Source organism: Neofelis nebulosa, chromosome 2 (genome assembly GCF_028018385.1).
Source record: "Neofelis nebulosa isolate mNeoNeb1 chromosome 2, mNeoNeb1.pri, whole genome shotgun sequence".
Classification (NCBI taxonomy): Eukaryota; Metazoa; Chordata; class Mammalia; order Carnivora; family Felidae; genus Neofelis; species Neofelis nebulosa.
In genome coordinates this window covers 218,179,794-218,207,705 of record NC_080783.1, presented here as the reverse complement: position 1 = coordinate 218,207,705, position 27,912 = coordinate 218,179,794, and the positions used below count along the sequence as shown (strand labels likewise).

The 27,912-nt window shown below is 61.4% G+C and overlaps 3 protein-coding genes across 25 annotated transcripts in view; 1 reads left to right on the top strand and 2 right to left on the bottom strand.

Annotated features, from left to right (window-relative positions):
• The window catches only part of ESPN (espin), a 31,890-nt gene extending 25,216 nt beyond the window's left edge, over positions 1–6,674 (top strand). For 8 of the 13 annotated variants that reach the window (XM_058719267.1, XM_058719268.1, XM_058719265.1 and 5 more), the window contains one exon: positions 1,505–3,762. In XM_058719267.1, coding sequence (XP_058575250.1) covers positions 1,505–3,307 — 1,803 coding nt within the window. In that variant the 3' untranslated portion in view covers positions 3,308–3,762. Of the gene's footprint in view, positions 1–1,504; positions 3,763–4,276; positions 4,357–4,453; positions 4,466–5,748 lie in introns of those variants that run through there. The other 5 variants (XM_058719272.1, XM_058719275.1, XM_058719274.1 and 2 more) reach the window with 2 other exon arrangements.
• Positions 6,675–6,891: 217 nt separating this feature from the next.
• TNFRSF25 (TNF receptor superfamily member 25) lies at positions 6,892–12,032 on the bottom strand. 3 transcript variants are annotated; one of them, XM_058719290.1, is made up of 10 exons: positions 11,312–12,032; positions 10,649–10,769; positions 10,321–10,455; positions 9,785–9,952; positions 9,607–9,685; positions 8,809–8,864; positions 8,606–8,713; positions 8,359–8,396; positions 7,687–7,861; positions 6,892–7,493 (listed from the first exon to the last, which is right to left on the bottom strand). In XM_058719290.1, exons 1-10 carry the CDS (start codon positions 11,351–11,353, stop codon positions 7,162–7,164), a joined length of 1,254 nt encoding a protein of 417 aa, XP_058575273.1. In that variant the 5' UTR covers positions 11,354–12,032; the 3' UTR covers positions 6,892–7,161. The 3 variants fall into 3 exon arrangements, with proteins under 3 accessions (XP_058575273.1, XP_058575271.1, XP_058575272.1); XM_058719288.1 differs by lacking the exon at positions 11,312–12,032 and adding an exon at positions 10,851–11,305; XM_058719289.1 differs by lacking the exon at positions 11,312–12,032 and adding an exon at positions 10,851–11,305 and having other exon boundaries at positions 8,359–8,393.
• A 79-nt stretch (positions 12,033–12,111) lies between these two features.
• Positions 12,112–27,912, bottom strand: part of PLEKHG5 (pleckstrin homology and RhoGEF domain containing G5) — a 35,301-nt gene continuing 19,500 nt past the window's right edge. For 7 of the 9 annotated variants that reach the window (XM_058719281.1, XM_058719284.1, XM_058719286.1 and 4 more), the window contains 20 exons: positions 23,396–23,525; positions 22,110–22,212; positions 21,672–21,729; positions 21,215–21,306; positions 20,656–20,792; positions 20,229–20,374; positions 19,540–19,734; positions 19,265–19,462; positions 18,885–18,980; positions 18,206–18,256; positions 17,931–18,080; positions 17,518–17,628; positions 17,238–17,387; positions 17,010–17,147; positions 16,718–16,837; positions 14,933–15,065; positions 14,718–14,833; positions 14,448–14,635; positions 12,887–13,663; positions 12,112–12,600 (listed from right to left, as the gene is read on the bottom strand). In XM_058719281.1, coding sequence (XP_058575264.1) covers positions 12,591–12,600; positions 12,887–13,663; positions 14,448–14,635; positions 14,718–14,833; positions 14,933–15,065; positions 16,718–16,837; positions 17,010–17,147; positions 17,238–17,387; positions 17,518–17,628; positions 17,931–18,080; positions 18,206–18,256; positions 18,885–18,980; positions 19,265–19,462; positions 19,540–19,734; positions 20,229–20,374; positions 20,656–20,792; positions 21,215–21,306; positions 21,672–21,729; positions 22,110–22,212; positions 23,396–23,525 — 3,099 coding nt within the window. In that variant the 3' untranslated portion in view covers positions 12,112–12,590. Of the gene's footprint in view, positions 12,601–12,882; positions 13,664–14,447; positions 14,636–14,717; positions 14,834–14,932; positions 15,066–16,717; positions 16,838–17,009; positions 17,148–17,237; positions 17,388–17,517; positions 17,629–17,930; positions 18,081–18,205; positions 18,257–18,884; positions 18,981–19,264; positions 19,463–19,539; positions 19,735–20,228; positions 20,375–20,655; positions 20,793–21,214; positions 21,307–21,671; positions 21,730–22,109; positions 22,213–23,395; positions 23,526–27,912 lie in introns of those variants that run through there. The other 2 variants (XM_058719280.1, XM_058719283.1) reach the window with 1 other exon arrangement.

The following is a 27,912-nucleotide window of genomic DNA, read 5'->3' as shown; positions in this document are numbered from 1 at the left end:
TTGTAAAAATGCCGATTCTGATTCAGGAGCTGTGGGTGGGGCTGAGATTCTGCGTGTCTGGGAAGCTCCTGGTGAGACTGACCTGCTGGTCCAGGGACCGCCCTCTGCGTGGCCAGCAGGCTTTGGGCTGCAGTCAGACTGGCCTGGGCCCTTTCCTGCACCGCCACTTTCCAGCCTTCGAGACTGAGCCTCATCCAGCCTCAGTTTTCTTATCTGTCAGATGATTGACCGTCTTTGGCTGGCAGGGTGGTTTGCCACCGACCGGCTCAGCACGTGTGTCCTGGGTGCTGTGTTCTGTGCACTGTTGTAGCCTCTAGGGATTTGCGATGAATATCTCAAGGCCTTTTCAAGGTGGCTTTGGGGAGTGGGGCGGGAGGGGGTCAACCAACAAGCAAACACAGCATCTTGGTAGAGAGATAAGTGCCCCCAAGAATACAAAACACGGTAACATGAGAGCCCGAGTGAGCAGGGAAGCCAGTGACGGGGCTGTTAACAACGCTGCCCTCACTGGGATGGGGCATGCAGAGGCCTGGGGCTGCCCTGCACCCACCGTCCTATTTGGGGTGGGGCCAGTGTTATGAAGGAGGAAGTGAAGTCCAAGGTGGACTTGGAAGATGAGCAAGAGGTGGGCTGGGAACAGAGTGGGGCAAAGAGCAGGCTCAGTGACTGTCCTGTCAGTACAGGGGCGGAGCTGGAGAGATCAGTGGGGGCAGATCACCAAGCCCTAGCCTTGAAGAAAATGGACTTTCTCCTGCAGCGGTAGGGAGCCTGGGAGAGGGTTTAAGTGAGGGAATTAGCATCATCCTATGTGTCTGTGAGGGAACGGATTGATTGTAGTGGGTCAAGATGAACCGGGAGGATGTGAGGACGACGCCCCCCCCAGCCCAGGCTGCAGAAGCCCAGCCCTAAAGTGAGGAATGAACGAAACTCTCAGAAGTTCCTGGCACACCTAGCTCATAAAATTGATTATCATCCCTAGTGCCGGGGACAAGGGGTGAGAGCTGAGGCTTCAAGCTGGTTCAGCAGTAAAACACTGACAGCGTGCACAGGGAGGGCTCGGGCTGCGGGGACAGCTGACAAGAGGTCATCAGTATGCGCGAGGTCCCTCTGGGATGTGGCCTCCAAACAGCAGCCCTGAGATGGGGTGGGAAAGGGCAGCCTGGCGTCGCAGCTTCAACGCCTTTTGCATGTTCCTTCGGTGGTGTAATGAGCAACCAAGCCAGGTGTGGAGACTCCCTCTGCCCGCTCAGTCTCTGCAACAGCGCCCAACGACCCCGCCAGCGACCAAAGTGGACACTGCCCAGCGCCCGGAGTAGCGGCCTGGGCCGAAGTCTCGCCCCAGTGTAATCACCCGCCGGCCGGGCGTGGCCCATCCCTGCCAACAGAGCCCCGCGGAGCCATTACACCACCCAGGACATGCAAAGGGCGCCCCCCGGCGGCCGCTGCGGGAGCCGGGCCAGAGGGAGACGCGCCTCCCTCCCCTCTCTTGTCTTCCCCGCCTTAGCTGACGTCCGCCAGCTCATGCTGCTACCCCCGCGAGGGCTGGAGGTACTCCAGCGCGCACAACGCCATCCTCGGGCCCTTCGGCGAGCTCATGACCGAAGCCGACATCCTCCGCATCGAGCAGCAAATCGAGAACCTGCAGGTGTTGCACAAGGCGCAGAAGCTGGAGGCGCGCCTGGAGCAGCTGGAGCTGGAGTTGGAGCAGCTGCTGCCGATTTCGGCCGCCCTTTCCGCGCCGCGCTTCACCGTCGATCCGCGCCGCATGCACGGCCGCGCAGCCAGTCTACCTGCCTGGTGCAGCAAGATCTCCACGCTGCTCAAGAGCATGGCCACGCTGCTGGCCGCGCTGGGCGGCCGGCCCGCGCACCTGGCCGAGCTGCTGGCCGCCGACACCGGCCAGCCGCTGGCACCGCTGCCCGACGCGCCCTGGAGGCCGGGCCCGCTCTGCCTCGGCCGCTCGCACTCGCTCAGCTGGTGTCGCGAGGCGGTGGCGCGCGAGATCCTCGAGTGCGGCGTCTCCGTGCAGCATCTCCGCGCCGTCTACGAGCTGCGCGCCCAGGGCTCGGCGCCCTCGCGCGGCTCGCGCCGCAAGCTCTCGCTTCCCGCCGCCGCCTCGGGCCGAGAGCCCATCCTCGAGGAGGACTACGTGGCGGCCGGCACCGGGGAGCCAAGCGCCCCGGTAGCCAACGGCTTGCCGGCCCCCTGGGACTCCGTGGGCGCGCTGGGCCCGCCCGACGCGCCGGACCACCAGGCGGCGCTGCCCGAGCCCCAGCAGCCGGCGCGCCAGCCGTCGCTCTCCACCGAGCTGCGCGGCGTCCGGGACTACATAGATATGCGCAAGGAGCGCATCGTCTACCTCTTCCTGGAGCACTGGCGCAAGTGGACCTTCCGCGGCCCCCGGCGCCACGCCCAGGCGCGCCTGCGCAGGCTGCTGCCCCGCGTGGTGGCCGCCGGCACGGGCCCGGGCCCCGAGGCCGCCGACGCTCTCCAGCCGCTGGCCGGCGACGGCCCGGATGCGCGGCTGCTGCGCCTGCTGAAGCAGCGGCAGGTGGTGGGCAAGCTGCTGGGCCACTGGCGGAGCCTGCTGCGGCAGGTGCCAGTACGCCCGCCGTGTGGCTCGGGCCTGGCTCACGGCCTGTACTGGCCCGAACACTTTCTGCCGCCCCTGGACGGCGGCGCGCCCCCGCGCTACGACAGCCTCACGCTCGACCTCTTCATGCTCGGCTACTTCCAGCTGCTGGAGATGGGCCTGAGCCGCGAGGAGCGCAAGTTCCGCCACCTGCTGTGCTACGAGATGTTCGACCGGCTGGGCAGCCACCCGTGGGAGCTCATCCGCCTCTTCCACCGCGTGGTGCTCGAGGAGGTGGAGGCTGGCCGACGGACCTGGAGCGATGGCTTCGAGGACCTCAGGCGCCAGTTCTTTGGAGACAGCCCGGAGGCTGAGCCAGCCCGGGAAGAAGAAGCGGAGAAGGAGCAAGAAGAGAAAAAAGAAGAGGAAGGGGAGGAGGGGGAGGAGGCGGCGGCGGAGGAGGGAGAGCCGGCAGAAAAGGTCCCTCCGGGTCAAACGGTGGGCTGGCCAGAGGGGCAGCCCGAGGCCCCAGCTCCTGCGCCGCAGCCCCCCAGCCCCCCTCCGCCAGCCGCGCCTCCCCCGACGTGGGACCCTCCTGGTTCCGAAGCCCCTGTCGAAGACCCCCTGGAGCTGGTGTCTGAGATGGGCGAGTTCAGCAACGAGGACATCTGCCGCTACATCGACCGCAGCTTCTCCTTCTGGAAGGAGAAGGAGGCAGAGCTTTTTGACATCTGAGCAGCAGAAATCGGAATTTCCCCCCTCAAGCATCTTAACCCAGGCTTGGATGCCCGTCTGATGCCCTCTGGAGGCCAGAAGCCCACAGGAAAAACCCAGAAGCCAGCAGGGTGGCCTTGGAAAACCCAGAGTATCCAGGGCCAGGCTGCCAGAGCCTTTGAAGCCCACTGTGACCAGATGGGGGGCAGTGGCTGCGGTGGGCAGGGCACAGGGCAAACCAGGTGTTCCTCTCTGGGCCTACAGTCTTGCCCGGCTCTGCATGGTAGGCAGGTAGAAGCAGCCGCCCCTCGGAGGGAGGGACCGTGGGTCCCCCCCGGGGCAGTGTGGCTCTCCTCTCTTTGGTTTCGCACTGGAATTCACAGCTACTTCTTTGAGGTCAAGGGAGCCACATGTGTAGGGTTCCGTGTGACGTGTTCTCCTGTGTAACATCCACGTAATAAAACTCTTTGCTGTAAGCTGCCTGTGTTGGATGCCCGCCTCCGCCCCTGCCAAGTCGATGCAGCCACACAGTTGTAGAGGTAGTGCCTACTCCGCTTGGGAACAGGACGTGCAGAGGCCAGAAGGTCCTTCGCAGTGGAGGCCAGCTTGAGCCCCTCCGGGCTGGCTGGGTCTGGGTCTGTGGGGGCCCAAGTATGGGTCTGCCCAGAGAGTCGAGGTCAGGGCCCTGGAGCCATCCGTCAGCCTGCCCTAGTGGGAAATCTCATTCTCTGCTCCTCTCCTGCACCTTAGCTCTGACCTGTCTGGCACCACCTCTAGAACACAGGGGGCCTGAGTTATGAGGGGGTAGAGCACAGGAGGCCCCCTCTAAGGGGGTTGTGGCCAGGCGCCTTCATCTATTTGCTCTGTAGAAGGACGTCTATATCCCATTGTCCCTGACTAGCGTGGGTCTCCCGGGGTTGGGGGTGCACCTCCCCCCAAACCCCACCTCCCAGCGCATGCTGGTCCTGAGGTTCTGTGCTTGTGTTTCAGGAGGAAGAGGAGGAGGCCCGGCTGGCCAGCATGCCTGCCTGGAGGCGAGACCTCCTGCGGAAGAAGCTAGAAGAGGAGAGGTGAGCCGGGGGACCGGAAGCTTCAGGGCCTGGTAGGGTGTCTTGATCATGCCCCTGAGGTGGTGGCACCAAATAATGCTGTCTCTTTTTCCTCTAGGGAGCAGAAGCGGTGAGTGCGGGCCGACCTGCTGCCCCTCCCTGGCTTAGGCACAGTCCTTTTGCCCCTTCATCCAGCCCCATCTTGAGCACACCCCCTTGTCTGGTTTGTAGCACAATCTCTCTGCTCCCACTAATGCCACCAGACTCTTCCCCCCCCCCCCCCAGCAACTTAGCCCCTGCCCCAAAGTCTAGATCTTATGGCTTGATAACCTCGGCCTGGATTACCGAGCCCCTCGTGTCCCACTAACCTAGCCTTCAGTTATAACCCAACTTCAGTATCAATAACCTTGACCTCTGTCCCTCAAAGTGTGGTTTCTGCCCAGTAATCTAGCCCAGTGCTTACAGAAATATAACACGAGCCACTGTGTAAAGTTTTCTAGAAGGCACTTTGGAAAAATAAAAAGGTAAAGGTGAATTTAACATTTACATTTTACTTAGCCCAAAATATCCAAATATTATTTCAACACGTAACCAGTGTAAAAGTCATTAGCGAGATGTGTTACAGTCTTTTAAAAAGCAGTCTTCGTGATGCCGTGCGCATTGTACACGTATCCTACGTCTCAGTTCTGACACTTCAGATGCTTAGTAACCACCTGAGTTTAGTGGCTGCCTTGTCAGCACAGCTCTAGCCCCTATTTTATTTTATTTTTTTTAACGTTTTTATTTATTTTTGAGACAGAGAGAGACAGAGCATGAACGGGGGAGGGTCAGAGAGAGAGGGAGACACAGAATCTGAAACAGGCTCCAGGCTCTGAGCTGTCAGCACAGAGCCCGACGCGGGGCTCGAACTCACAGACCGTGAGATCGTGACCTGAGCCGAAGTCAGACGCTTAACCGACTGAGCCACCCAGGCGCCCCTCTAGCCCCTATTTTATAATAACCGTCCCTAATTAGCCACCACTGCCTCCCACTAATGTGGTCCCTCCTACTTGGGTCCTGCCCCCAGGACACTCCCCGCTCACCCTCTGCCACACTCCTGACCCAGCACCCCTGTTTCCAGTAATACCCCAGCCAGAAATAACTCAGCCACAGCCTCTCCCTCACCCAGCTCCTGTGTGTGTCCCCGTGACTCCAGTCTGCCCCCAACCAAGCCCCTCCCTGTTCCCACCCTATCCTTGTGGCTCCTGACCCGACCCCAGTCCCCAGTCCCCCTAGCCCTTCTGCCCCTAGAACCCATTGCCCTGGCCACCCAGCTCCTGCCCCCAGGAACGCCTTACTTGCCCCTTACGGTGCCTGGCCCACCGTCTCACGCTTGCCCGCGGCTCTGCCCACCCCCCCCTGCCCCATGCCTAGGAAAGAGGAGGAGCGACAGAAGCAGGAGGAGTTGCAGCGAGAGAAAGAGCAGTCGGAGAAGCTGCGGACGCTGGGCTACGACGAGAGCAAGCTGGCGCCCTGGCAGCGACAGATCATCCTGAAGAAGGGGGACATCGCTAAGTACTAGGTGCTGCCCTCCTGCTCGCAGCCTCGTGAGCTCTGGGGGCCCCAGTCTCGCCCCGGCCTGCCCGGCTCCGGCGGAAAGGGCTGGGAGCCGCGCTGCCTTTCCCCTCCCGCGCTGGAACCTCTCCCTGACCCCGCTCCGGCCCCCGCATGCCCAGCCCGGGGCGCCGCTGGAACGCACCCGCCGCCGTCGCCCAGGAAAAGTGCCCAAGCAAGCTGTTGACGCAAAAAAGATGCTGCTTATTTGCATGCCCATTTACATATATTTGCATGTTCGGTGGAGGGTCGCGCAGAGTGCTCCCCAGCCCCGTGGGTGGCGACCTTGTTTTCCTGCGGGGCGCGCGCCCGGCCGCAGCCCCCTCCCCCGCACCCCGGAACCCACGCGGCGGGCGCATCCTGGGTGGAGGCAGGCCCCGCGCTTGGGGAAGGGGTTTTCCTCCCGTCGTGACCCAGATCTGCACCCGGCCCGCATTTCCCATCCCCGCCGAGGGTTTCCTCTCAGTCATTTGTTTACCAGAAACGATGAAACCGGCAACCTGCCCGTCGGGACCAAGTTGCCGCTCCGGGGGCCCAACCTCTGCCTCCCCCCTCTCCCTCCCCCTGGTGAAGTCCGCGCCCCCCTCCCCCCGGGTCCCACGATTCCCAGACCCTTTCACGACGCTGGTGGCGTGAGTGCGAGGCAAGGGTCCCTGCGCTTGTGTCTCCACCTGCTTCCTCCTGGTCCCCGCCATCCCGCACCCCCATTAAAGCTCTCTCAGCCGCCGCGGCTGACGTGCACTCTCTCGCGCTGTCGCCACGACTTCCTCTCTCCGTCGGGTAACTAGGCCGCGGCCGGGCGGGAGCGGGGCGCGGGGGCGGCCTGGGCGCCAGGGGCCACACTAGGTTCCACCGTGGGTCCCCGACCCAGGGGCGCTAAGACTTCCGGGCCTTTCGACGACGCCCCCCAGGAAACGAAGCCGGGGCCACTTAATACCACAGCCCCTCGGAAGCACCAAGCAGTAGCTTTTCTTCACAGATTTAATACCCAGGCCTCGGCCAAAGTCGGGCCGAGACACTGCTGAGCCATCTCCTGCCCCCTCCCGATATCTGTCGATGCCGCTTGGCCTCAACCAGAACCCCAGGGGGCGCGCGGCAGGCGCTGCTACGCAGGGCCGTGCCAGGAGCTTATTAAGTGACATAAGATGTCTACACGCATAAGTAACCGTACTTAGGGCTTCTGCAAGGGCCGCCAGAGCCCAGAGGCGCCCGGTGTGGGCCCCCGCCCCCGCGTCACGGGCCGCGCTGCAGGCGGCTGCGCAGGTCCTCGGCGCAGCCGTCCAGCCCCATGCGCTCCAGCGCCGCGTAGACGGCGCCCAAGCCGGCGGGCTGTTGCTGACGCCAGCGCTTGAGCATCTCGTACTGCTGGTCGCGGAAGCGGCCGACCTCCACCTCCACGGCCTCGATCTCCGCTTCGCGCAGCCCCAGTGTGCGCACGAACTCCTTCCAGCGCCGCGCGGGCACCGCGTCCATCACATCGTAGAGCTGCGGGCCCGGCTGGAGCGTGGCTGCCTCGGAGCCCGCAGGGGGCGCTGGCGAAGGCGTGGGCGTGGGCGGCGGCGGGTCTGGGGACGGGCCAGAGAGAGTCGGTGGGGAACAAGAACGGAGGCCAGAGGTGGGACCACGGGCAGAGCGGGGGACCAGGGGGGTGCACCCCGTCCGCCTGGGGACGGGAAGTGGGCAGGTGGTGCCTCAGGAAACCATTACTTCTCATCTCAGGCTCAGGAGAATGGGGTCAAGGCCAGTGAGGTCTCTTACCGAGGGCTCTGCTGCGCAGCTGGTCCCAGGACCACATCACCTCCGCGCAGGGCGCCTCCTGGATCTGAGGGGAGCCAAGGGCCCAGCCATTGCCTACCAAATGGGTAGCACGGACCTTCTCGATACTGCTGGCTGGAGCTAGAAGGGTGCTGTCCCTGGGTGAGAGGTGGGTGGCCTGGAAGCCAAGAGAGGCCCCAGGTCAGCCTGGGGTCACTCCTTCCTGGGGTCTCTGGCCGGGAGTGGCCATTCCCTGGATCAGTCAGCAAACGTTGTTCAAGGCTGCCTCCCGAAGTCCCCCCTCATCTCTCACTGGGTGGCCCAGAAGAACCATTTCCTCTGCCTGAAATAACCCTGTCCTGGCTGCCCTCCCCTGTGGCCCCAACCCTGCCGGAGGCCTCCCTATGGTGACACTCATCCCACTGAGCTGTCTTCTGTTTACCTGTCTGGATCCCACCAGACTGAAAGCCACTTAAGAGACAGGTGCCTTGCTGCTCTCATTCACCGACTACTCAGGGAATTCACATGTGTTCATTAGGCCTACTCTGTGCCTGCCAGCCACCGTGCCCCGTGTGGGGGACCATGAGTTATAATACGGCCCAGCCTCTCAGCTCCAGAAGGCTGAGGCCTGGGTTCTTGCTCACTCTCTTCCCTGAATATTACTAATATTCTTACCTGCAGGGGAGTCAGGGCCTCCAACCCAGCTTCATCTGCTGAGAGACAAGAGCATCTCGTTAACAACCAGGCAAGACTCCTAGACCTGGGTGCTGGTCCAGCTCCTCTTGGGTTCCTGTGCCACCCCTGCCCCCAGCACTCTCTCCCTCAGTTTCCCCCCTCTGCATCAGGGGTGAGTGGGCTCTGGGCTACCCGTGCAGACCCGATGCCCCTAGAAATGTGCGTGTGTGCGCGTGCGTGTACTTACTAGGAACCGTGGGCTTGCACGGCTGGCAGCGGTGGTACGTGTAGGTCAGGGTGGCACCGAGCAGGAGTGGCACCACCAGGCCAGCCAGGAGCACCTGCACCCAGAACACTGAAAGAACAGCCGGTGGGTGGTGGATAGGAGCCACACCCCAGCCTCCCCAACCATCCCAATAATCCTGCCCAAATTCCCAGCACACCACCTACTCTGCCTCCAGCCACAAACAGTCACACAGGGCTCAGGACAGCTCCCGAGGGTGCTCCTGCAAGAAGAGGGGGTGGGGTGGGGTGGGGGGCGTGAGGGAGTAGACACCAGGAGAGGTTCCCCGTCCTCTCCATCCTGGAGGCCCTGCCCTCCCCAGGTCTCTTCCCTGGGCACCACAGTACCCTGGAATGTTCCCAAAGGACTGCTGAAACTTCACTGGTGTCCCCAGAAACAACAGCAACAACCGCTGTTTATGGAGCTTTTTCTAGACTAGATTGAGGGTCACTAGAATGTCAGCTCCATGAGGACCAGGATTTGCCTACATTGTTCCCTGTTGGATCCCCAGCACCTAGAACATCTCTGGAAAATAGTAGATGCTTAATAAACACTTGCAGAGCAAATGAATGGATAAAGTGTTTTACCCCTTAACCTGTGCCCCAGGGGTGGGGGGGCAGAACCTGCTAACATCGGCACATGGAGAAGCCACAGGTCAGAGTGGTGACGTCACTTGCCCAAGATCTCCCAGAGAATGAGTGGCAGATCATAGTTTTGAAATTGTATCAACTTGACTCTCTATAAACGGCCAAATCCTATGCTTCCTTAACCTACAGCTGGAAAGATTACTAAAGGACACAACCCCTTATTTATCTGGCATAAGGTGAATGCAGATTTCCCTTCAGTATCCAATGTCTGCCTGAAATGGCGCCCACCCACCACAGGACCGAGCTCCCTCCACCTTCCCGGGATCCCCACTCTGCTCCCAGAACCCCCTCCCTGTCCCAGGGCAGCCAGGACATTACGTGGGGCAGGACACACAGCTGTTGCCATATTCATAGAAGCCAGGCAGGCAGGTCCCACAGTCGGTGTCTCTGACGGAACCTGCAGTCCAGGAGATGGCTTGTGTGTCAGGAAGGGAGAGCGGGAGTTGGGGAGGGGTGGGGTGTGGAGGGGTAGACAGCCCAGAGCGGGAGTACTCACAGGGCACCCGTGTGTGGCGGTGCAGGGCCCTGCAGTCTGAGCACGGGTGGCAACGGAAGGGGGAGCCGTCCCTGCAGGACTTGACCAAGCACTCGGGGAACCAGCCCGGGTCACAGCCACAGTGGGCATCTGCCACTGCTGAGCAGTTCGTCAGGGCCACCTGGGAAACTGGCAAGAGTGTTCAGGGAGATGGGGAGAGTGGAGGCCATCAGGGCCAGAGACCCCCCCGCGGGGACCCTGGGCAGATCCCCTGGAGAATGGAGATGGGGGCAGCCAAAGACGGGGCCACCCCCAAAGGGAGAGGAGCATGGAGATAGCTCCAGATCAGAGGCTGAGGCATATATAGAGATGGGAGGGTCATCAGGAAGTGAGGGGGCAAGGGAATCCTAGGGTGGGATCGAGGGGGGAGGGGCCTGGGATGGGTGGACACAGGGCTGTCACACCAGAGGTTAAGCCCAAGCCAGCCACCTCCTTCAGAAACAGCCTGGCCATGGCCTGTCCTCAGGAGTCCCCCAACTGAGCACTAGGCCCCTCACCCTCTTCATCACAGGCCTGGCAGCGGGTACAGCGGGTCTCATGGTGGTTCTCCCGGGCCAGGAAGGTGCCGCGGGGGCACGGGAGGCAGGTAGAGGCACCACAAGGCTTTGGGCAGGGGGCCTTCAGGTAGTGCCCTGTGGAAACCAGACCCGGGTCAGACAGTCAAAGGGGGTTCCCTCTTTCCCCTCCCTCCTCTCCTATCTCTGGCTCCCTACTTCCTCCCCAGCCCTGCCCACCTCCCCTGTCTCCTGACCCCGCCTGAACCCCATCTCCCTCTGTCTGCCCTCACTTCCCCTCCACATCCCTCCCACCCCTTCGGCTGCTCACCGGCTGGACAGCCCTTGCAACAGAACAGACCACTCCTCTTCTGGAAGTTGGAGGCACAGTCACACTTTGGACTGGGTGTGCCGCCCTGGCCCTGGGCGCCCAGCAGCGCAAGGAGCAGGACCTGGAAGACAGGTGGCTGTTGGTTGTGACAGGGCTGGCCATGCGGGCCCTCCCCGGCCTCTCCCCCTTCCGAGCCCCCCACCGCGTTTGCCCTCAGAGAGGCCCTCTTCTCAGGTTCTTGGGCGGGAGGTGCCATGGATGTGGGGTAAGACGAGCTTCCCTCCCCCCGTGCACAGAGCAGGCTCAGGAGAGGCAGAGCGAGGTCTCCAGCTGGCCCCCCACACACGTTTCCCTCTGCCAGGGCACCAGGGCAGGCACCGGGGGGCCCCGTCCCCACTCCTGATTTGTGTAAGGTGGAGGACCCGGATCCTTCTCTGCCTGGGGCCCCTAGACCCTTCTGGCCCCCGGGGCGGGGGTTTCCTCTCAGCGGAAGGGCCCCGCCCGGCTGAGGCTCTAACTAGCGGAGTCTCTAAGTGGAGAGGGGTTGGTGGTGGTGCTGGCACACTTCCCCGCGAAGTGGGGCCCCATGGTTCTTAGCGCAGCGACACAGGCCTGAGGTCAGGCTCCAGGCTGCCCGCCCCCCTCCATCGTGCTCCCACTCACCGCAGCCACCGCTGCCGTGCAGCCCCCCAGCCGCAACTCCATGGCTCCTGGCGCCTTGCTGGGCCCTCGGATTGACAGGCGTGCGCCAGCCCGGGGGCTTCCCCCGCTCCGCCCGCTCTGCCCCAAGCCAGCCCCGGGGGAGCCCGCCTCAGGGGTGGGGGCCAGGGCGGGGCCCCCAGCCCACGCAGCCTGCCCCTGCGCACCTGAGCTCACCTGAGGTGGCCTGGGGGCAGCAAGGTGTACACAGGACAGGGCAGCATCCAGGTCCCCCCGCCTGGGTTCTGGCCCCAGCCCTGAGACTACAACTTCCAGGTGAAGTGACTTCCCTCCTTTGGGCCTCAGAGCCCTCCCTCAGCCATGAGAGGTTGGGCCACAGCGACAGCGACGCAGCTGGGAGACCCAGCCTCCCCAATACTGCCTGGGTGTGGGTACAGGGGCCCCGCCCCTGCAGGGGAGTCCCAGCGGGCATTCTCAGTAGAGCCTGCGACGCATCACCCGCCCTGGCATAAGTTTACGGGGACCACCCAGGGCAGGGCCCGTGAGGCACCTCGTGGGAGGGAGAACTTCATGGGGGGCTCCTGGGTAGCCCTCGTGGCTGAGGCAGGGGATGGGGGGTGATCTCGGGGGTGCTGGTCTGGTCACCTCTGTCCTGTTAATTCACTAATGCTTCTCCACAGTCTCCTCCGGGGGTGCCCTACCACAGACAGAGGGCGACAGGAGTGAGAGGCCCCTGCCCCCCCGGCTCAAGTGCACCTGAGTCAGGAAAGGGGCTGGTTCCAAAAGCAAAGAACTTCTTCTGGTAGTATATACAAGTCTTTATAAAAGAATCAAAAGCTCAATAAATATGCAACTTTACACAGAGCCCAACCCGAGCCTGGGGTGGCCAGTGGGCCTGGGAGAGAGGGAGGCAAGGACAGGAGAGCAAACATCCCGTTTGGGGCCGGATGAGGGTGGAGGTGGGAAAGGCCGCCCTGGAGCCCACCCCAGGATTGGAGCTGGTGACTTCAGGGAGCAGCGAACAAGGGACCCTGCAGGGGTCGGGTGGACAGGTTAGTGGGGGTGGCCTTGGGGGGAGTCCTGAGGAAGTACTGCGGCCTGGGCCTGGAGCTCTGCTGAGCCCTCCTCCACTTCCATCCAGTCTGGCAAAGTGCAAATCGGGGGTCCTGCCCGGCGCTCTGGCTACTGTGCAGGCAGCAGCCGGAGCAGGGACCCGGATGCCCCAGGAGGCATGCTGTTCGCTGTCTCTTGGTCAGTGGCACCCTCGGGGGCCTCCGTCTGCTCAGACCTCCCTGCAAGAGAAGGGAAGGGACAGACAGTCCTTCCTTGGCTGACGCCACTTCCAGAGGGGGCTCTGGTCACCCTTCCTGCCCCACCAGACTCCTTAGGCCCCTTCCCCACCACCCTCTGTAGACACTGCCATTCAGGCTCTGAAGCAGGTCTCAGGCTCCCTTCTCCCATCCCCACCTCCTAATGCCATCTGCTCCCAGTCATGACAGTGCCCCTACCCATTCCCAGGGCTCAGTGCCCCCAAGGCCAACACACTGGGCCATAAGCCCTCTTCCCCAGGCCACTCACGAGGCAGTGAGCGTGGAGTTAAGCAGCAGGGTGGTCCTGATTCGGTACAGTTGGGCCAGAGTCAGCTTCCGGTGCTGGGCAGAGATCCCTGGGTGGGGCTCAGGCTGCACCCTGGGTGAGGCCCCCAAGGACAGCTCTCTGCTCCTCCTGGTGGGTCTTTCGGGCGCCTCAGCTGGGCACCTGGTTCTGCCCTCCAGCTCTGATGGCTTGGGGCCACTGCCGGGGCTGGGTGCCCCCCGGTGAACCCAGCTGGGCCCGGCTTCCTGAGGGGAGCCCTGAGTCCTCGTGCCAGAGACCGTAACGGCCAAGCAGAGTTCTGACAGACTGCGGCTGGGGGCCGGGGGCGCTCCACGGGCAGTGGCCCCTGACAGCAGCTGGAGGAGGCTAGCCTCAGATTTGGACTTGAGCAGGTGGGGCGGGCGGGGCAGCAGCTGGACAGGGGTGCGGCGGCGGAGACGGGGTGAGGGTGGGGGTGAAGGGGCCTGTGGTAATTCTGGGGGCCGGGGCGCTGGCTCCACCACAGGGGCTGGGGCCACAAAGTCTTGCAGGGAGGTGGGGGACAGGGTGCCATAGGCAGAGTCCATGGAGCAGGAGCGGCCGTCCACGGGCCCCAGGGGCAGCAGCTCGCTGGTGGGCGTGACAGATGAGGCAGTGGTGCTGAGAGAGGTCTCGTCCGACTGGGAGCTGAAGGGGCCACCCTCGAACTCGGGAGAGGACAGCGGCTCCCCAGGCTCCACCACAACCATGGCCAGGGTCTCCGTGGAGCCGTCTGAGGCACTGTGGGGCCGGGAGAGGACAGTCAGCCCAGCCTCAGGAAGCCCAGATGGCCTGGTACAGCCAGTGCTTGGCAACGCAGAGGTCCACAGCCTCAACCCTCCCGACCTGAGGCTCAGAGATGGCAAAAGCATGTGGCCCGTGAGCCAGAGCTCCCAACCTGGGCCTACAACACAGATACCCATAATGGTGTCTGTCACCACCACACTCCTCCCTCCAGCTGGACACAGTGCAACAATCCTCAGCTCAGGGATGCCCGGGTGGGTCAGTTGGTTGAGCGTCTGACTCTTGATCTCGGCTGAGGTCGTGACCTCATGGCTCGTGAGTTTGAGCCCCGTGTCAGGCTCTGCGCTGGCAGCGCGGAGCCTGCTTGGGATTCTCTGTCTTCATCTCTCTCTGCCTCTCCCCCACTTGCTTGCTCACGCTCTCTCTCTCTCTCTCTCTCTCTCTCAAGAATAAACAAACATTAAAAAAAAAAAAAAAAAAAAGAATCTTCCGCTCAGCTCCACCCCACTGGCGCTGGGGGATCAGAGTCCGCGCTCAAGGTCAAAACCTTTTGCCATCCCCGCCGGGACTCTGGTGGGAGACAGACCCCTCTCCCTCACGTTGTGGTCGCAGCGCGAAGCCATTCGGAGGAAGGTGGGGAGTCTGGGCCCCGCTCAGGGCCAGCGGCCCTGGGGTCAGGAGGGCCCCGCTCGGGGTCAGGAGGGCCCCGCTCGGGGTCAGGAGGGCTGGGCCGCGGCGCCTGCCCTGCTCTGGCTCGCAGAGCGGCCCCGGGCGAGCATACCAGTGCTGGGAGTTGAGACTGTTGCTGCTCCTGCGCAGGGTGGTGGGGGAGCTGGCGGCAGAAGCGCTACTCTGCCCCGCTTCCTCCTCGTCCTCGTCCTCGTCCTCTTCGTCCTCCTCCTCTTCCAGGCTCTGCAGGTGCGGCTGGCTGCCTGGCTGCTCCTGGGCGCACAGCTGCTGCAGTTGGTTCTGCAGGTGGGGGAGGGGGCGGTGAGCGGCTCCCCCCGACGGGCCACCCTGGCCAGCCACCCGCCCACCACCCGGCTCTCACCTGGGCGTTGTGAATGGCGTCCACCCAGCCACGGCACAGAGCCTGGCCGCTGGCCTGGAACGTGTAGGCCCCCACAGCGCTGTGGAACTCGTTCAGGTAGATGAGGAGAAAGGAGCCTGGTGAGGAGGGGCTCCCATCAGCGCCAGCTAGGACCACAGCCCCTGTCCATCAGGGCCCCGTCCCCACCCCACCGGGAGCAGGGCCGGCCTCCGCACCGGGGTCTCGAAGCTCTCGGCACACAATCTTGTCCACCAGCAGTGGCGGCCGGATGACCTTGGTCCTCTCGGCCTTCTTCACCGCCTTGGTCACCAAGAGTAGGTCCGTGAAGAGGAAGCAGTACACGTCCATCTGGAGTGGGGGTGGGGGGAGCAAGGGGAGCAGGCCAGGCCCGGGATCAGGGCCAGGGTCTTGGGACCTCAGCCTATCTGCCGCGACGCCCTCTCCTGGGCTGGGCCCCTTCCTGCCTGCGCTTTGGTGATGTTGCTGGGGGCACCCGGGTTTGGTCAAACGCCTTCCCTGCTCCCTGCCCCCCATGAATCTGGGAATACAATTAAGATGAAAAGCAAGGTGGAGCTAACATACTTGTCATTTATTTCAATTAGAGGTTTACATTATAATTTAAAAATAATTCCAGAAATTGGTAAACCACAAGAAATTATAATATTCTAAAATGATAGAGAATAACTGAACGAGGCTCAAAGACTGCTTCCATTTGGGTGGTTCAAAGCATGTCTGAAGATTTTGAGGCTTAAGTGACTATCAGCCAACAATTAAGGGGTCCAGGGCAGCAGTGCTGAAAGTGTTCACTTTTAGATAGTCCACAGTATAAGAATTATTCTTTTTAAGGGGCGCCTGGGTGGCTCAGTCGGTTGAGCGTCCGACTTCAGCTCAGGTCATGATCTCGTGGTCTGTGGGTTTGAGCCCCGCATCGGGCTCTGTGCCAACGGGTCAGAGCCTGGAACCTGCTTCAGATTCTGTGTCTCCCTCTCTCTCTGCCCCTCTCCCGCTCACGCTCCATTTCTCTCTGCCTCTCAAAAATAAACAAATGTAATAAAAACAAATTATTTTGTTTTAATTAATTATTATTTTAGAGAAAAAGTGCGTGCCTGTGTGAGAGAAAACAGGGAGGGGCAGAGGAAGAGAGAGGATCCCAAGCAGGCTCCAGGGTCAGCACAGAGTCTCGTGCAGGGCTCGATCTCACAACTCGGGGATCAAGATCTGAGCTGAAATCAAGAGTCAGATGCTCAACCGACTGAGCCACTCAGGTGTACCAAATAATTCCTTTAAAAAAAATTATGTTTACAATATTAAGATATTATTTGTATTTTTTACTTTGATCCCCTCAGAAGTGAAAAAGCAGAGCTTTCCAGAGGCTACAGGACATGTGATGATATCATTGTGATGGCTAATGGACTTCTGCTTGTGTATTTTTGTACTTTCTAGAATCTCCTATGGTAGTAGTTTTAGATTGTAAGTATTTTCAGAGATTAGTTCAGTTTGTTCTCAAAAACAATACTATGTGCCTGTTATTTTTGTTTATAGGTGTTATTACAATAAACTGTACCTTAGTTATAAAAAAAAAAAAAAAGGTTTACATTAAAGAGAAAGAGGGAAGTGATTTTAAAACCACAATTTGCAGGCTCTGGGTTAAGCACCTGGGATTAATAGCTCAGGAGCGAGGCTCCGGGTTGTTCCTGGCCTGCTCTTGGAATGGGCCCCCTCCCTCCCACCAGGAACCCACATGGCACCAGCAAGTGGGCAAGACCAGCACCCCACGGGCTGTGTGGTTGCTGCCATATCTGTAAAGAGTAAATGGCAGGCAGATCATCAGCCCTCGTGTGACCACAAAGTCATCCTTTCTTGAATCGCCACCCAACTGCCAGGGCAGCTGGGAACCACTAAATAGGGCCCAGAAGGTCCCCAGGAAAGGGTGGTCCAAACGCACAGGGGAAGAGGGGGTGCGGAAGGGGCCCCGGGCGTGAGGTGGTCCCTAGACTCACCTTGCTGTCCTTCCCCTCCTTCATCCTCAGGCTCCCCTCCAGCAGCAGCTGTCGTGTCTCCTCGGGGGAGGCGCCAGGGATGGGTGCTGTCAGGTCCAGATGCAGAAATTCCTTCAGGAGCTGGTGATTGGGGGCGGGGCGGGGGGGGGGCACGTGTAGGGAGGTCACGGTCTGACTCCCCTTCTCCACTGGAAGTCCGCGCGAAAGATTCCCGGCCTAGGCGCCTGTCTGCCAGGGTGGCCCCTCCTCCATTCCCGCGGGGCCAGGGTCCCCCGCACAGGCAGCCTCCCACCTTGTCCACCTCGTCGTTGCTGCCCTCCACCACCTCGTAGGCGTCGATGCGGCTCACCACGGCCGCCAGCCGCTGCCGCTCTTGCCGCTGCCGCATGCACGCGTTCACGTGGTGGATGAAGCGCTCCACCGAGTCGATCTGCAGGGCGGGCAGGCGATGGCAGGTTCAGGGCCAGGGTCTGGGGGCGGCCGCGAGCTGTGGAGGGACCCCGCGCGCCTCCCCGGTTACCATGGTGACGACGGCCTCCTTGGCGCGCGGCTCGTCGGTCTTCCTCAACACTGACTTGAGCAGCAGCGGGTACTTGGTGAGCCGCTGGTGGGGCTTGGCCAGCATGTCGCTCAGCTTCAGCCGCTGGCACTGCTGATGCTTCTCGGCCCACTGCGGCGCAGGCGGGGACGCGGCTCAGGGCGCGCCCCGCCCCCGGGTCCCAGGCCACGCCCGCCGCCCGCCCCCAGTGCACCTGCTGCTCCGGTGGGCCCAACCGTCCTGCGCCCCGGCCCTTCCTCACCGTGACGTATGCCCGGAAGAGGTCGTTGTCGCGCAGCAGGCCGCGCATGTACTCCATGCAGCCCTCCTCCTCCATGCAGTATCGGATGTAGGGCTTGAAGAGGGAGCCGAACTGGCCCGGGATGGAACAGGCACGGTTACTGCGCGCTCTCCGCGGCCAGGCCCTGCGCCGGGAGCCTCACAAGCCCTCCCTCACCGCACTTTCGCGACCACCCCAGGCTGAACTTCCGCTAGACAGAAAGGGCAGATGGCCAGGTGGGGTTCAAACCCGGGCGACCGCCTCGGAATTCCTTGCCTCCGACCACTAGGGGTCACGTGGCGCCAGGGTCGCGGGGAGGCTGGGGTGGTGGGCAGACGGGATCGGCGCCCTAGCCCTGCCGCGGTGTCCCCCCCTGTGTCCGGCCCGGCCCGTACCATCTTGAAGCCTCTGAGGAAGTCCCCGGGCTGCAGCAGCGCCCGCGTGCGCCGCGCCTTCTCCAGCACCGGCACCATCACGCTGCCCCACAGTCCGCGGTGCAGCCGCACGATCTCGGGGATGTTGCTGAACAGGCGCTCGGCCTCCACCTGAAGGGGCAGGAGGTGTGCTCGGCCACGCCCCGGGCCGGGCCCCGCCCCTCCGGCTCCATCCTTATGTCCCGCCCCCGCCCCGCCCCCAGCGGCAGGCCCCGCCCCCCGGGGCCGCACCTCACCTCACACAGCAGCCCGGATTCTTGCAGGTTCAGGAGGCAGCAGAGGAACAGCTGTGGGGGCAGGGGGCGCTGCAGCTGGGGGGGCGTCCCAGTCCCGACGCCCCCCTGCCCCCAGGCTGTTAGGCTCCCCTCCACCCCTTACCCCTCCCAGGAAGCCCTGAAACAGCTTGGGACAGAGACGGTTCACCCCTTCAGAAAAGGCCCAACCTCCACGGCCCACCGGGGGTTCATCCTGCCTCGTCCCCACCTGGAGGGAAAGCTCTGGGAGACTGGCCTTGCAGTGACACCTGGAACTCTCTCCTCCAGCTCTGTCCTGGCTCGGCCCCAAGTTTCAGCTAAGGAGTTCTTCCTGAACCCCAAGCCAAAGATAGGTGCTCTCCCCAGGGTGAAGTACACACACACACACACACACACACACACACACACACACACTCTCTCTCTCTCTCACACTCCACTTCCACAGGCCGGGTGTGGGCTGCTGGGCACCTGGCACACAGCAGGTGTTCAGAGACAGTGGCTGAATGAACGAGTGCAAGAGTGAGCCTAGTGCTCAGCTAACTTGGCAAACTTGCCCAAAGCTTTCTTTCCCCTGTTCTTCTGCAAAGCCCCAAACTCTGTTCAGGGGCCCCCAGAGGGAGGCCCTGGGGGGCAGGGAGGCAGGGTGCGGACCCACACTCACATTGGTGATCACCCTCAGTTTCTTAATGTAGGAGGCTTCTGTGTGCAGGAGCTCCCACACCGCCTCCTGCTGGTGGCACTGCCTCCGGGACAGCTTCTGTGGGAAGTGCAGGAGGTTGGCCAGGAGTCCCAGAGTGTGCCCGGATGACCCGGGAGGGGGTGAGCCACCTTGCAGGCAACCTCCTTTTCCCCGTGGAAACATGAGGTCCCCCAAGTTCTGCACCCTCCTCCACCACTAAAACAGCCAAGCGGCACACCGCATGTTCCTCGCCTCAGTTTCCCCACAGCCTGGTGGGGAACACCTTGTAGAGCACCGTGTCACTGGGTCCTTGGAAGTGTCCCCTTGCCCTGAAGGGAAGGAAGGGCCACGGCTGTACCCACCTCAGGCCCATCAATGAGCTCCCGCCAGCTGTCTTCCAGCCGCAGACAGGCGTCCTCCTCCTCCTCCTCCTCCTCCTCCTCGTCCCCCTCCTCCTCCCATGAGTCGTGGTCGAAGCGCAGCCTGCGGGGCAGCCGCGGCAGCCCAAAGAGGCTGTAGGCGTGCAGCTTGCCCTCCAGCTGCTCCATCTTGTCTACCTCCTGGAAGGAGACCCACAGCTGGGGTCAGGGGACGGGCTCGCCAGCCACCCTGCCCCAGGGCCCACGGGACCACATACCCGGCCCAAAGCGCTGGTGCTGGGGCCCGAGCTGAAGAAGCCACTGAAGCGACTGGCCGCCCGGTTCTTCCAGCTGTCGCTGCCACCACTGCTACCACTGGGCAGAGAGCAGCTGGAAGGCATGGGGGCCTCCTGCCCAGGGATGCTCGTCTCCCCCAGGAACTCCGACATGTTCTTTCGGCGGCGGCCAGGGGCCTGGCCGGGAGAGGGCGATCAAGGCCAGGGCCCCCCTGACCCTCACACCCCCCTACCCCACGGTGGGTTTCCTGGGCCTCAGGGAAGCTGAGACGTGGGAGGGTCTCTGCACCCCCGCCCTGGGATGCCACCTCTTCTAGGACCCGTAGATGCTCTGGGGGCTGAAGATCCAGGCACAGGTGTAGCTGGACCACCGCCCAGCCCCCAGCCCCCAGCCCCAAGCACCACACAGTCACAGGCACACTTAGATGCACAGCTTATAAACACAGCTCCAAATGGATACACACACACACACACACACACACACACACACACACACACACTCCTCAGGCATTAGCAGACTCTCAGAGACAAGACCCATTCTCTTGGGGCTCCCTATCCTCAGAGCCACCCCTATTTTCTAGAAGGGGAAATTAAATCCCAAGAGGTGAGGGGCCCAGCTGACCTCCCCTCTAAGGTCCCTCCCTGCCCCCAGCCCTGACACAGCCCCTCACCAGGATATCCAGGCTCTCCCGGCGGCTCTGGGGTTCCACGCGCTCCAAGGAGGGGGGCCCAGCCCTGGCTGGCCGCAGGATTGGCAGACTCAGGGATTTGGAGTCCTTCACTCCCTGTTCCACCTTCCCCTCGTCCCCCGGTTTGGCTGGGGCAGCAGTAGGGGGCAAGGAGAGGTCCTCAGCATCCAGGCCCGGTGGAGAAGGGAACCCAAGACCTCTCTCTCCTGGATCCCAACCAAGGCCTAGCTGCCCTCCCCTGAGGCCCCGCCCTGCCAGCACCCATTGCCAGGGCCCAGCAGAGACACCTGTATGGTAATGAGCCAGCTCAGGGCCATGGCCAATGGGAATCTGAGCCTGGGAAGAAGCAGCCATCTCCGGGAGGCCCAGTCAGGCCCCAGGCGCCCCACCTGCCAGGTTAACTGCTCACCTTTGACCCGCAGGTAGTGTCCCCCGAACCTGTAGGCCTCAAAGGTGAGGGACAGGGGCGTGTTGGATTGGTCCAGGTAGATATCCACCTTGCCCAGCGTGATGCCCTTCCTTTCAAATACCGGCAGCAGCACCTCCCTGCCCCAGGATGGGAGGGGTGGCCGTTAGGGGGCAGGCACACGAACCCCCACCCTATGCCCAGCTCCAGCTCCACCCCACCTTACCAGTGGGAAAGGGAGCCACCCGCAGGATCACACACAGGTACGAGGACACACAGGTGTGCGTGCACACACAGCTGCCTACAGAGGTTCGCACGCTCCCACATGGGTCGACACACAAACCAGTGCTCCCATGCCCTCCCGCTTCCGTGTCTGCCACCAGGGTGGACACTGTCACGTGCTGGTCCACATCCAGGAACTGGGCCATGCGCACACGTGTTGAAATCCATGGGTGGGTCCACTCACTCACCGGCCACCACACAGACACACGCAGTTATGCCTGCAGGGAGCCACCCGCACCCCCGGCCCCACTCCCCCTGCCTCGGCCCCACCAAGCCCTACCCCAGCGACTTCTTCTTCATGGCTGGTACGATCTCTGTCTCAATGTCTACATTCAGGTCAAACTTCAGGGTGAAGCACTCCTTACTGGGGTCCTGAAAGGGTGTGGGTCTCAGCTTCCGCATCCCTTGTCTCGGCGCCTCCCCCGCTACCAGGGTGCAGGATGGGAACCCCAGCATGGGAGTGAACCCAGGGATCTCCCCAGCCTGCCTCGGTCCCAAGGAGGTGCCCAGTGTCCCTCTTGCCCAAGGGAGGTGTTCCTGTGGCATCTCCCATCCAGCTAAGGTGGATAGTAGTGGGCGGCAGGGCAGGGTGGGCAGGGAGGAACCCACTCACTCCAGGCCCCGTTCCTGGTCCTGGAGCTCAGAGCAGACAGGCCCAGTCTTGGGGATGGAAAGGAAAGGGCCCAGGAAGGGCAGGGGCTGACAGGAACCCCCCTGACAGCCCGGGGGCTCCTTACATCCGTGTGTCTCCTCCTTGCCTTCTTGGAGAGTTTCAGGCCTGTGCTCTTCCGGTCCCTGCAGGACAGAGGGCAGAGGTTGGAGGCACGGGTAGGCCCTCACCAGGGCGGGATGTGAACAGGCCCCGGCTGCCCACTCTCTGCTCACCCCAGGCGATCAGATAACTAACTCAGGTGCAGCTCAGGCAGGCCAGGGCCCACAAGGGGCTGAGTGCCCTCTGGTGGTCAACCCAGGAGCCACACCCAGTGGTACCTAGACAGGAGTCTGCCTGTGCCAGGCTGGAGGCCGGCCCAGGCTGGGCAGCTTCCTCCAGGAATCAGGGCATCCACAGGGGCATGGAGGGGTCTCCAGTCGGGTGTTCTGAAGCCTCTTGTCCCTGGACCTCTGATCTGAGATCCAGCCTTGGGATCCCTCAGGTGTCCGCTTTGCCCACCTACCCTTTGCCATCCGGAGAGCTTTCCTCTTCCTCCTCCAAGTCCGCTGCAGGGCTGGTGCGTGGGGGGCATGACCGGGTAGACACGTTTCTGGCCAGAACAGAGCCTTTGGGGTAAAGTGGGAGGAAAGGTCATGCCTATTCCCTCCCTGGCTGCCTTCTTAGCCTGCTACCAGTCCTGGGAACCCCCCACCCCCAACAAACTAGGGCCCTTCAGGTCTGTGCAGAGAGGGGCTCAGTCACTGCTGATCACCCATCCATCCCTAGACTCAAAAAGACACAAGCACCCTGGGATGACACCCCAGGTGATGCCCTGCCCCCAAACCTGTGGCCTCAGTCTACCCTTCTATAAAATAGGGATAAGGAAGCTCTGCCTCTGGGATTGTGGCAGGAAGGAACCAAAGTCTATGGCTCCTTCTCTCAGGCCTCCTCTCCACACAACCTCCCCACCACTGTGAACACACCCAGAGTCCCAGGGGGCCTTGGCAGAGGGGGAGAGTCCTTCTGTCCATCTGACCAGCTAAAAATGGAGACACAGGGTTGGCATTTCTGGCCAGGCTCAGATGCCTGTAAGTCACCCCAGCACAGCCAGTTGGTGCTGGGCCTGGGCCAGGTCCCCACTCAGCAGGAGGGTTTCTGGTTCCTTTCTACAAGCTCCTTCTGACCTGCCCATACCCACCCCCACGGCCCCTGCTCGCCAGCAGCCTGGCTGGAGGATTTGCCCAGCAGTCCCCTACCCTGAGGAAAAGAAAGGGGCCTTTTCCATGCTGGCCTGGGGCGAAAGGCAGGAGCAGGTATGGGATGTGCAGACCCAACAACAAGGACCCAGAACCCGGAAGAGACAGGCCTGCTCTCAACATGGGGCACAGTCCCCAACCTTTTCTCTTGTTTAAAGACTTGTAGCACAGAAGGAGCCACAACGTACTTGGGTTTCATGATTTACAGTTAACTCTTGTTCTTCTTTTTCTTATGTTTATTTATTTCCGAGAGAGAGAGAGTGCGAGCAGGGGAGGTGTGGAGAGAGAGGGAGGCACAGAATCCAAAGCAGGCACCAGACTCTGAGCCATCACCACAGAGCCCGACGCGGGGCTCAAACTCACAGGCCGTGAGGTCATGACCTGAGTCAAATCGGCCGCTTAACCAACTGAGCCACCCAGGTGCCCCAACTCTTGTCCTTCTGATGGCCTGTCACAGCTCCAACAGCTACCAAGACACCGTGTCCCTAAACAGGGAGTTCAGGGCTGCTCTGGGAACCCTACGCGCCCGGCTGGAGTCCCTACCCACGCTCACCTTGGGGAGGCAGGTCGAAGCGGACGTGCCCATCATAATGCATGGCGCTGTGGAACTTGCTGTCACAGGCCTCGCAGAGGTTGAGGGGCCCCCGGCGGTGCAGCTGCTGGCAGTCAGCGTGGTGGCATACCTTGTGGGGAAGGAGGGAAAGGTGGGTCGGGCTGGGCCCCCTTAGAGGGTCAGGCAGGCGGGCCCGTGGCCCGACCACTGCAGTGCACAAGTGGGGTTGTGGTCCGTCCGAGGGCTGCTCTTCATTTTCCAACCGTCCATCCCCCACAGGGTGCCCTGTGCTGACGAATTCACTCTGCAGACCTTTCCCAAACTCCACCGTGGTTCCATTCTGAGGGGTGCAGAGAAGAGCAGATCCCTGCCCTCGAGGAACAGATCGTGGAGGGGAGACTTCCTGTAAGGAACCACGAGGCTGTTGCTACCAGGGTCTCTTCCTGGGGTGCAGGCAGGAAGGGCACCCCAAAATGCTCAAGGCTGCCATTTGCTTCTGCCAGCTCAGTGTTGGAACCGGCAAGCCCTTCCTGTCCTCCCCTCCAGACCCTCTGCTCTAAGTTCTGTGACCTGTCTGGTCCCTGCATGGCCAACCTCACATGGGACGAAGGGGGTTCTGGGGGACTTAGGGACAGGTGCTGGCAGTCTGGGTGATCAGGCAGTACCCTTCCCCCCGCACACACCAGTATTTACTGTATTTACCGTATCACCCTGTACACGTTCTCCCCCATCCCTGTGGATAACTGTCCCATTTTCTCCTCTGCCCTCCGGCTCCCACAGCCTACCTCTGACCCCTCCGCTTCCTACTTTCCTTGTCCCCTGCTCCCACCCCAGCCCAACACGTCCACCCGCCTGTCCCACACTGGGGGCGTCACCATGCTCCGGTCCCAGCCACCTCCCAGCGAGCCCTCCCCTCCCCTATAGTGTCAGGCTCCCCGTCTATTGGCTCAAGACAGGTTCCTTCCCATCTGCGGCTCCCTTTCCCCGTTCCCTTTCTGCGAAGCCCGGTGAAACAGGTCTCCGTCCTGACCACTTCCTACTTTTCCCTCCCAGTACTTGTTACCTTATTTTCCCTGACATTCCATTTTTAAATGTTTCAAACCTACAGAAAACTGTAAGAACGGTACAATGACATCCACACACCCTTCTACCTTCCCCCGTCACGAACATTTTGTCACACTGGCCTTCTCTGTCACCTACCTCTCCCCTGGCGAAGGGCGTGGGCGTTCTCCTACAAACCCCCAAAACAATGGGCACCCTCGGGAAACTGAACGCTGGTATATGATCCGTCTAAGGTCCGCTGTCTGAACAATGGCCTTTATAGCTTTTTTCCCCATACGGGAGCCAATTCAAGATTCGCGCATGCGTTCGTTTGTATCTGTTTATCCCTTTAAGAAAGGATTCTCTGTCCTTTTTGTTTTTTCTTTCATCACACTGACGTTTTTGAAGCATTCAAGCCAGCAGTCTGGGAGAAAGCCCCTCCACGGGGATCTTTCTGGAGGTCTTTGGATGGTTTCGGGCTGAGCATTTGGGGCAACGACACGAGAGAGTGGACTGTGCCCTCGTCAGTGTGCCCATCAGTGTGGCTGGATCCCTTGGGGGCCTCGCGGTACTGCGTAAAGGCCCTTTTTCTCTCTGTAATGAATAAGTAGCCCGTGGGGAGATAACTTCGAGACATCCTGTTCCCGGCAATCTCACACTCCAGGGTTTTCACATCCACTGGTGACGTCTGCCTAAATCAAACATGACTACGACGGTTGCAACTGAAGATTTTCTAATTCTTCCCTTCTCTCTCAGACCCTCTCCCATCTTGGGCCCCCACCATGTTTTCTTTTTTTTTAATAACTGTTTTTTTCGTTTGTTTGGTTTTTTTTAGTTTATTTATTTATTTGGGGTGGGGGGAGAGAGAGAGAGATTGAGAGAGAACCCCAAGCAGGCGCAGAGCCTGATGTGGGGCTCAAACCCACACACCGTGAGATCATGACCTGAGCTGAAGTTGGACACTTAACCAACACCCAGGAGCGCTCCCTCCCCCCCACCATGTTTCTAAGTCCACGCATAGGACCCAGCACTGCCACAGGTGGTCTCCTGCACACCGTCTCCTCCGCGGGCCCCAGGACCCCATGTTCTGCGGCTTCCCCCGCAGCATTCGGCTCCCTTGCCTGCCTCCTGCTCACGTTTATCCGCATCCCACACCCCTGGGGACTCAGCCAGTCTCGTGACCCGAAAAGCCATCTACGTGCCGAGGGCTCCTGGAGGTAAATCTTCAGTCAGGTCCTCACCCAGGACACCAGACCAACCTTCTCCACGCCCCCCTTGGGTTCCGAGAAGCGCCTCCCACTGCCCACGTCCTCTCGTGTGCTGCCACACTGCCACCTGCAGCTCCCTGCACCTCAGTCAATGGCAGTGCCTTCCAGCTGCATGGGAGTATGGGCTGAATTGCGTCCCTCAAACAGGTCAAGGCCTAACCCCGGGTCCCTCAGAATGTGACCTTATTTAGAAATAGGGTTATTGCAGATGCCTTTGGTTAAGATGAGGTCATGCTGGAGTCTGTCACCAAGTGGCGTATGGGGTAATCCTGTGACTGGGGTCCTCACACAAGAAGAGGAGAGACAGAAACAGGGACACGTGGGAATGAGGCAACTGGCTTAGACTACACTGTGTGGCTCTCCATATGTGGAGAATAAGCTTCCCACGCAATCAGGGTTCACTGTCACCGCAGCCCTAGGGAATGAATACATTAGGCCCAAATCCCTGGGGTCACCTCTGACCGTTCTGTTACATCCCCCATCCAGTCGATGGGACGACAGGACGACGCTTGCGGCTCTCCCTTCAATAGCTGTGGCTTCAACCCGGCCAGGCTCATTAGCCCACTGCTGCCCCCGGTGGCCGTCCCGGTCACCTCCCAGTGGGATTCCAACAGTGACCTCATAACCGGTCTCCCTGCTTCCACCTGCCCTGAGCATCATCTCCGTGAGCAGCCAGAGTGGCCCCTGCTCAACCAGGAGTCACATTCACCTCCTCAGAACCCTCGATGGCTTCCCATCTCACTCCAGGAAAGGGCAGAGTCCCGTATGGTGACTGCAGGGGCCCTCCTGCCCTGCCCTCCCGTCCTGGCTCACCCTGCTCCCCACCGCCCCCTGGCGACCCCGACTCGCTGCCCCTGAGCCCTGACCATCTGCCACTCCCTCGGCTGGAATGCTCTCGCTCTCTCTCTCTCAAAAATAAATAAATAAACTTAAGAAACAACAGCAGTGCTTTAAAGTCAATGCCCCTCCACACTCTCTGTCCCCTCGGTGTCCTTTCCGCGGTGGACCAGCCTGTTTCACTTTGGTGCCTCTCCAGCTCGCCAGCCCTGCAAGGACAGTGATTTTAGTCTGTCCGACTCACTGCCCTAGCTCAGGTCCTAGCCACTCAGTGAATACTCGTTCGGTCTACTAATCAGGGTGATGCAGGATCACTGAAGAGTTTTGTCTGGGGAGAGCCCCATCAGAGATTTTCAAGGTGACAGACAGGGTGAGGACAGACAGCAGAGAAAGTAATCAAAGGGAGGAAGAACAAGTCTGATCGCTGTAACTCGGGGTCACCGTGTGCCTGGGGCCGCACAGAGGGCCCCTCACCCGAGGAGGCAGGAGCTACGACTGCCCTATTTTACAGAGGAGGAAAGTGGGACTCAGGGAGGTTGCGAGTAACTTGTTGGGCGTCACACAGCCAGCGGAGCCGGGACTTGAGCCCAGCGTGTGTAGCTCCAGCGCCTAGATGTCCAGCATATTCATACCGTCTATCTCTTGGGTGGCTACGAAGGGAGAGAGGAGCGGGGAAAGCCGGCCCGGGGGCAGCAGTCGGGCGGCCGGTGGGGGAGTGCTACAGAGAGAAGAGGGAAGCGGTCACAGTTTGATGCTGCCTGCTTGGGCTCCTGTGTCCTCCTAGGCCTCCGTCAGAGAGAAAACAAAACAAAACAAAACAAGAACACCCAAAAACGTGGGCAGAGAAACGACAGCCAGCAGGGGGCAGACTGGGGACTCCTCTGGCTCCAGGGGGTCTGACGTTTCCAGGCCTGGGCCCTGGGTGAGCGGCGGGGCGTGGACATGATGGCCCAGACTCCCGAAGGCAGCCTGAGCGCCACATGCGCCCAACTCCCACATCCTTCTCAGAGGTCTTCAAGTGTGTCCGTGGGGCTTTGGGCAGGGGTGAGGGGCGCCCCTCAGCCAGCGCAGCTGTTTCTACCTTCACTTCACCTACTCCCAAACAGTGTGAAAACCGCTATCCTCCGCCATGGCTCTGCCTGCACGGCTGACAGACATCAGCCCTGGCTTTGCAGATTCTGGACCCCCCTCCCCCCGCCCCTCCCCCCCCCCCACCAGCTGCAAGCATCTCCTCTTGACAATGACTGGGGGGGGGGGGGAAGGCACCCACCCCACTTCAGCCCCTTCTTCCCGAGGAGCCCCGCAGTCTGCCAGCCAGGCGGCCATCCCCCGCCTCTGCATCCAGCCTGGCAGCCGGCCTGGCACAGATGG

Bases quoted from the DNA above. Each gene is read 5' to 3' on its own strand.
- TNFRSF25 (XM_058719288.1), bottom strand. From the start codon at position 10,904: ATGGCACCTCCCGCCCAAGAACCTGAGAAGAGGGCCTCTCTGAGGGCA. The intron at 9,953-10,320 runs GTGAGGGGCCTA...CACTCTTGCCAG, and splicing joins CCAGGCCTGTGATGAAGAGG to TTTCCCAGGTGGCCCTGACG. The intron at 7,494-7,686 runs GTAAGAGACCTC...GCCCGTCCCCAG, and splicing joins GCTGCGCAGCAGAGCCCTCG to ACCCGCCGCCGCCCACGCCC.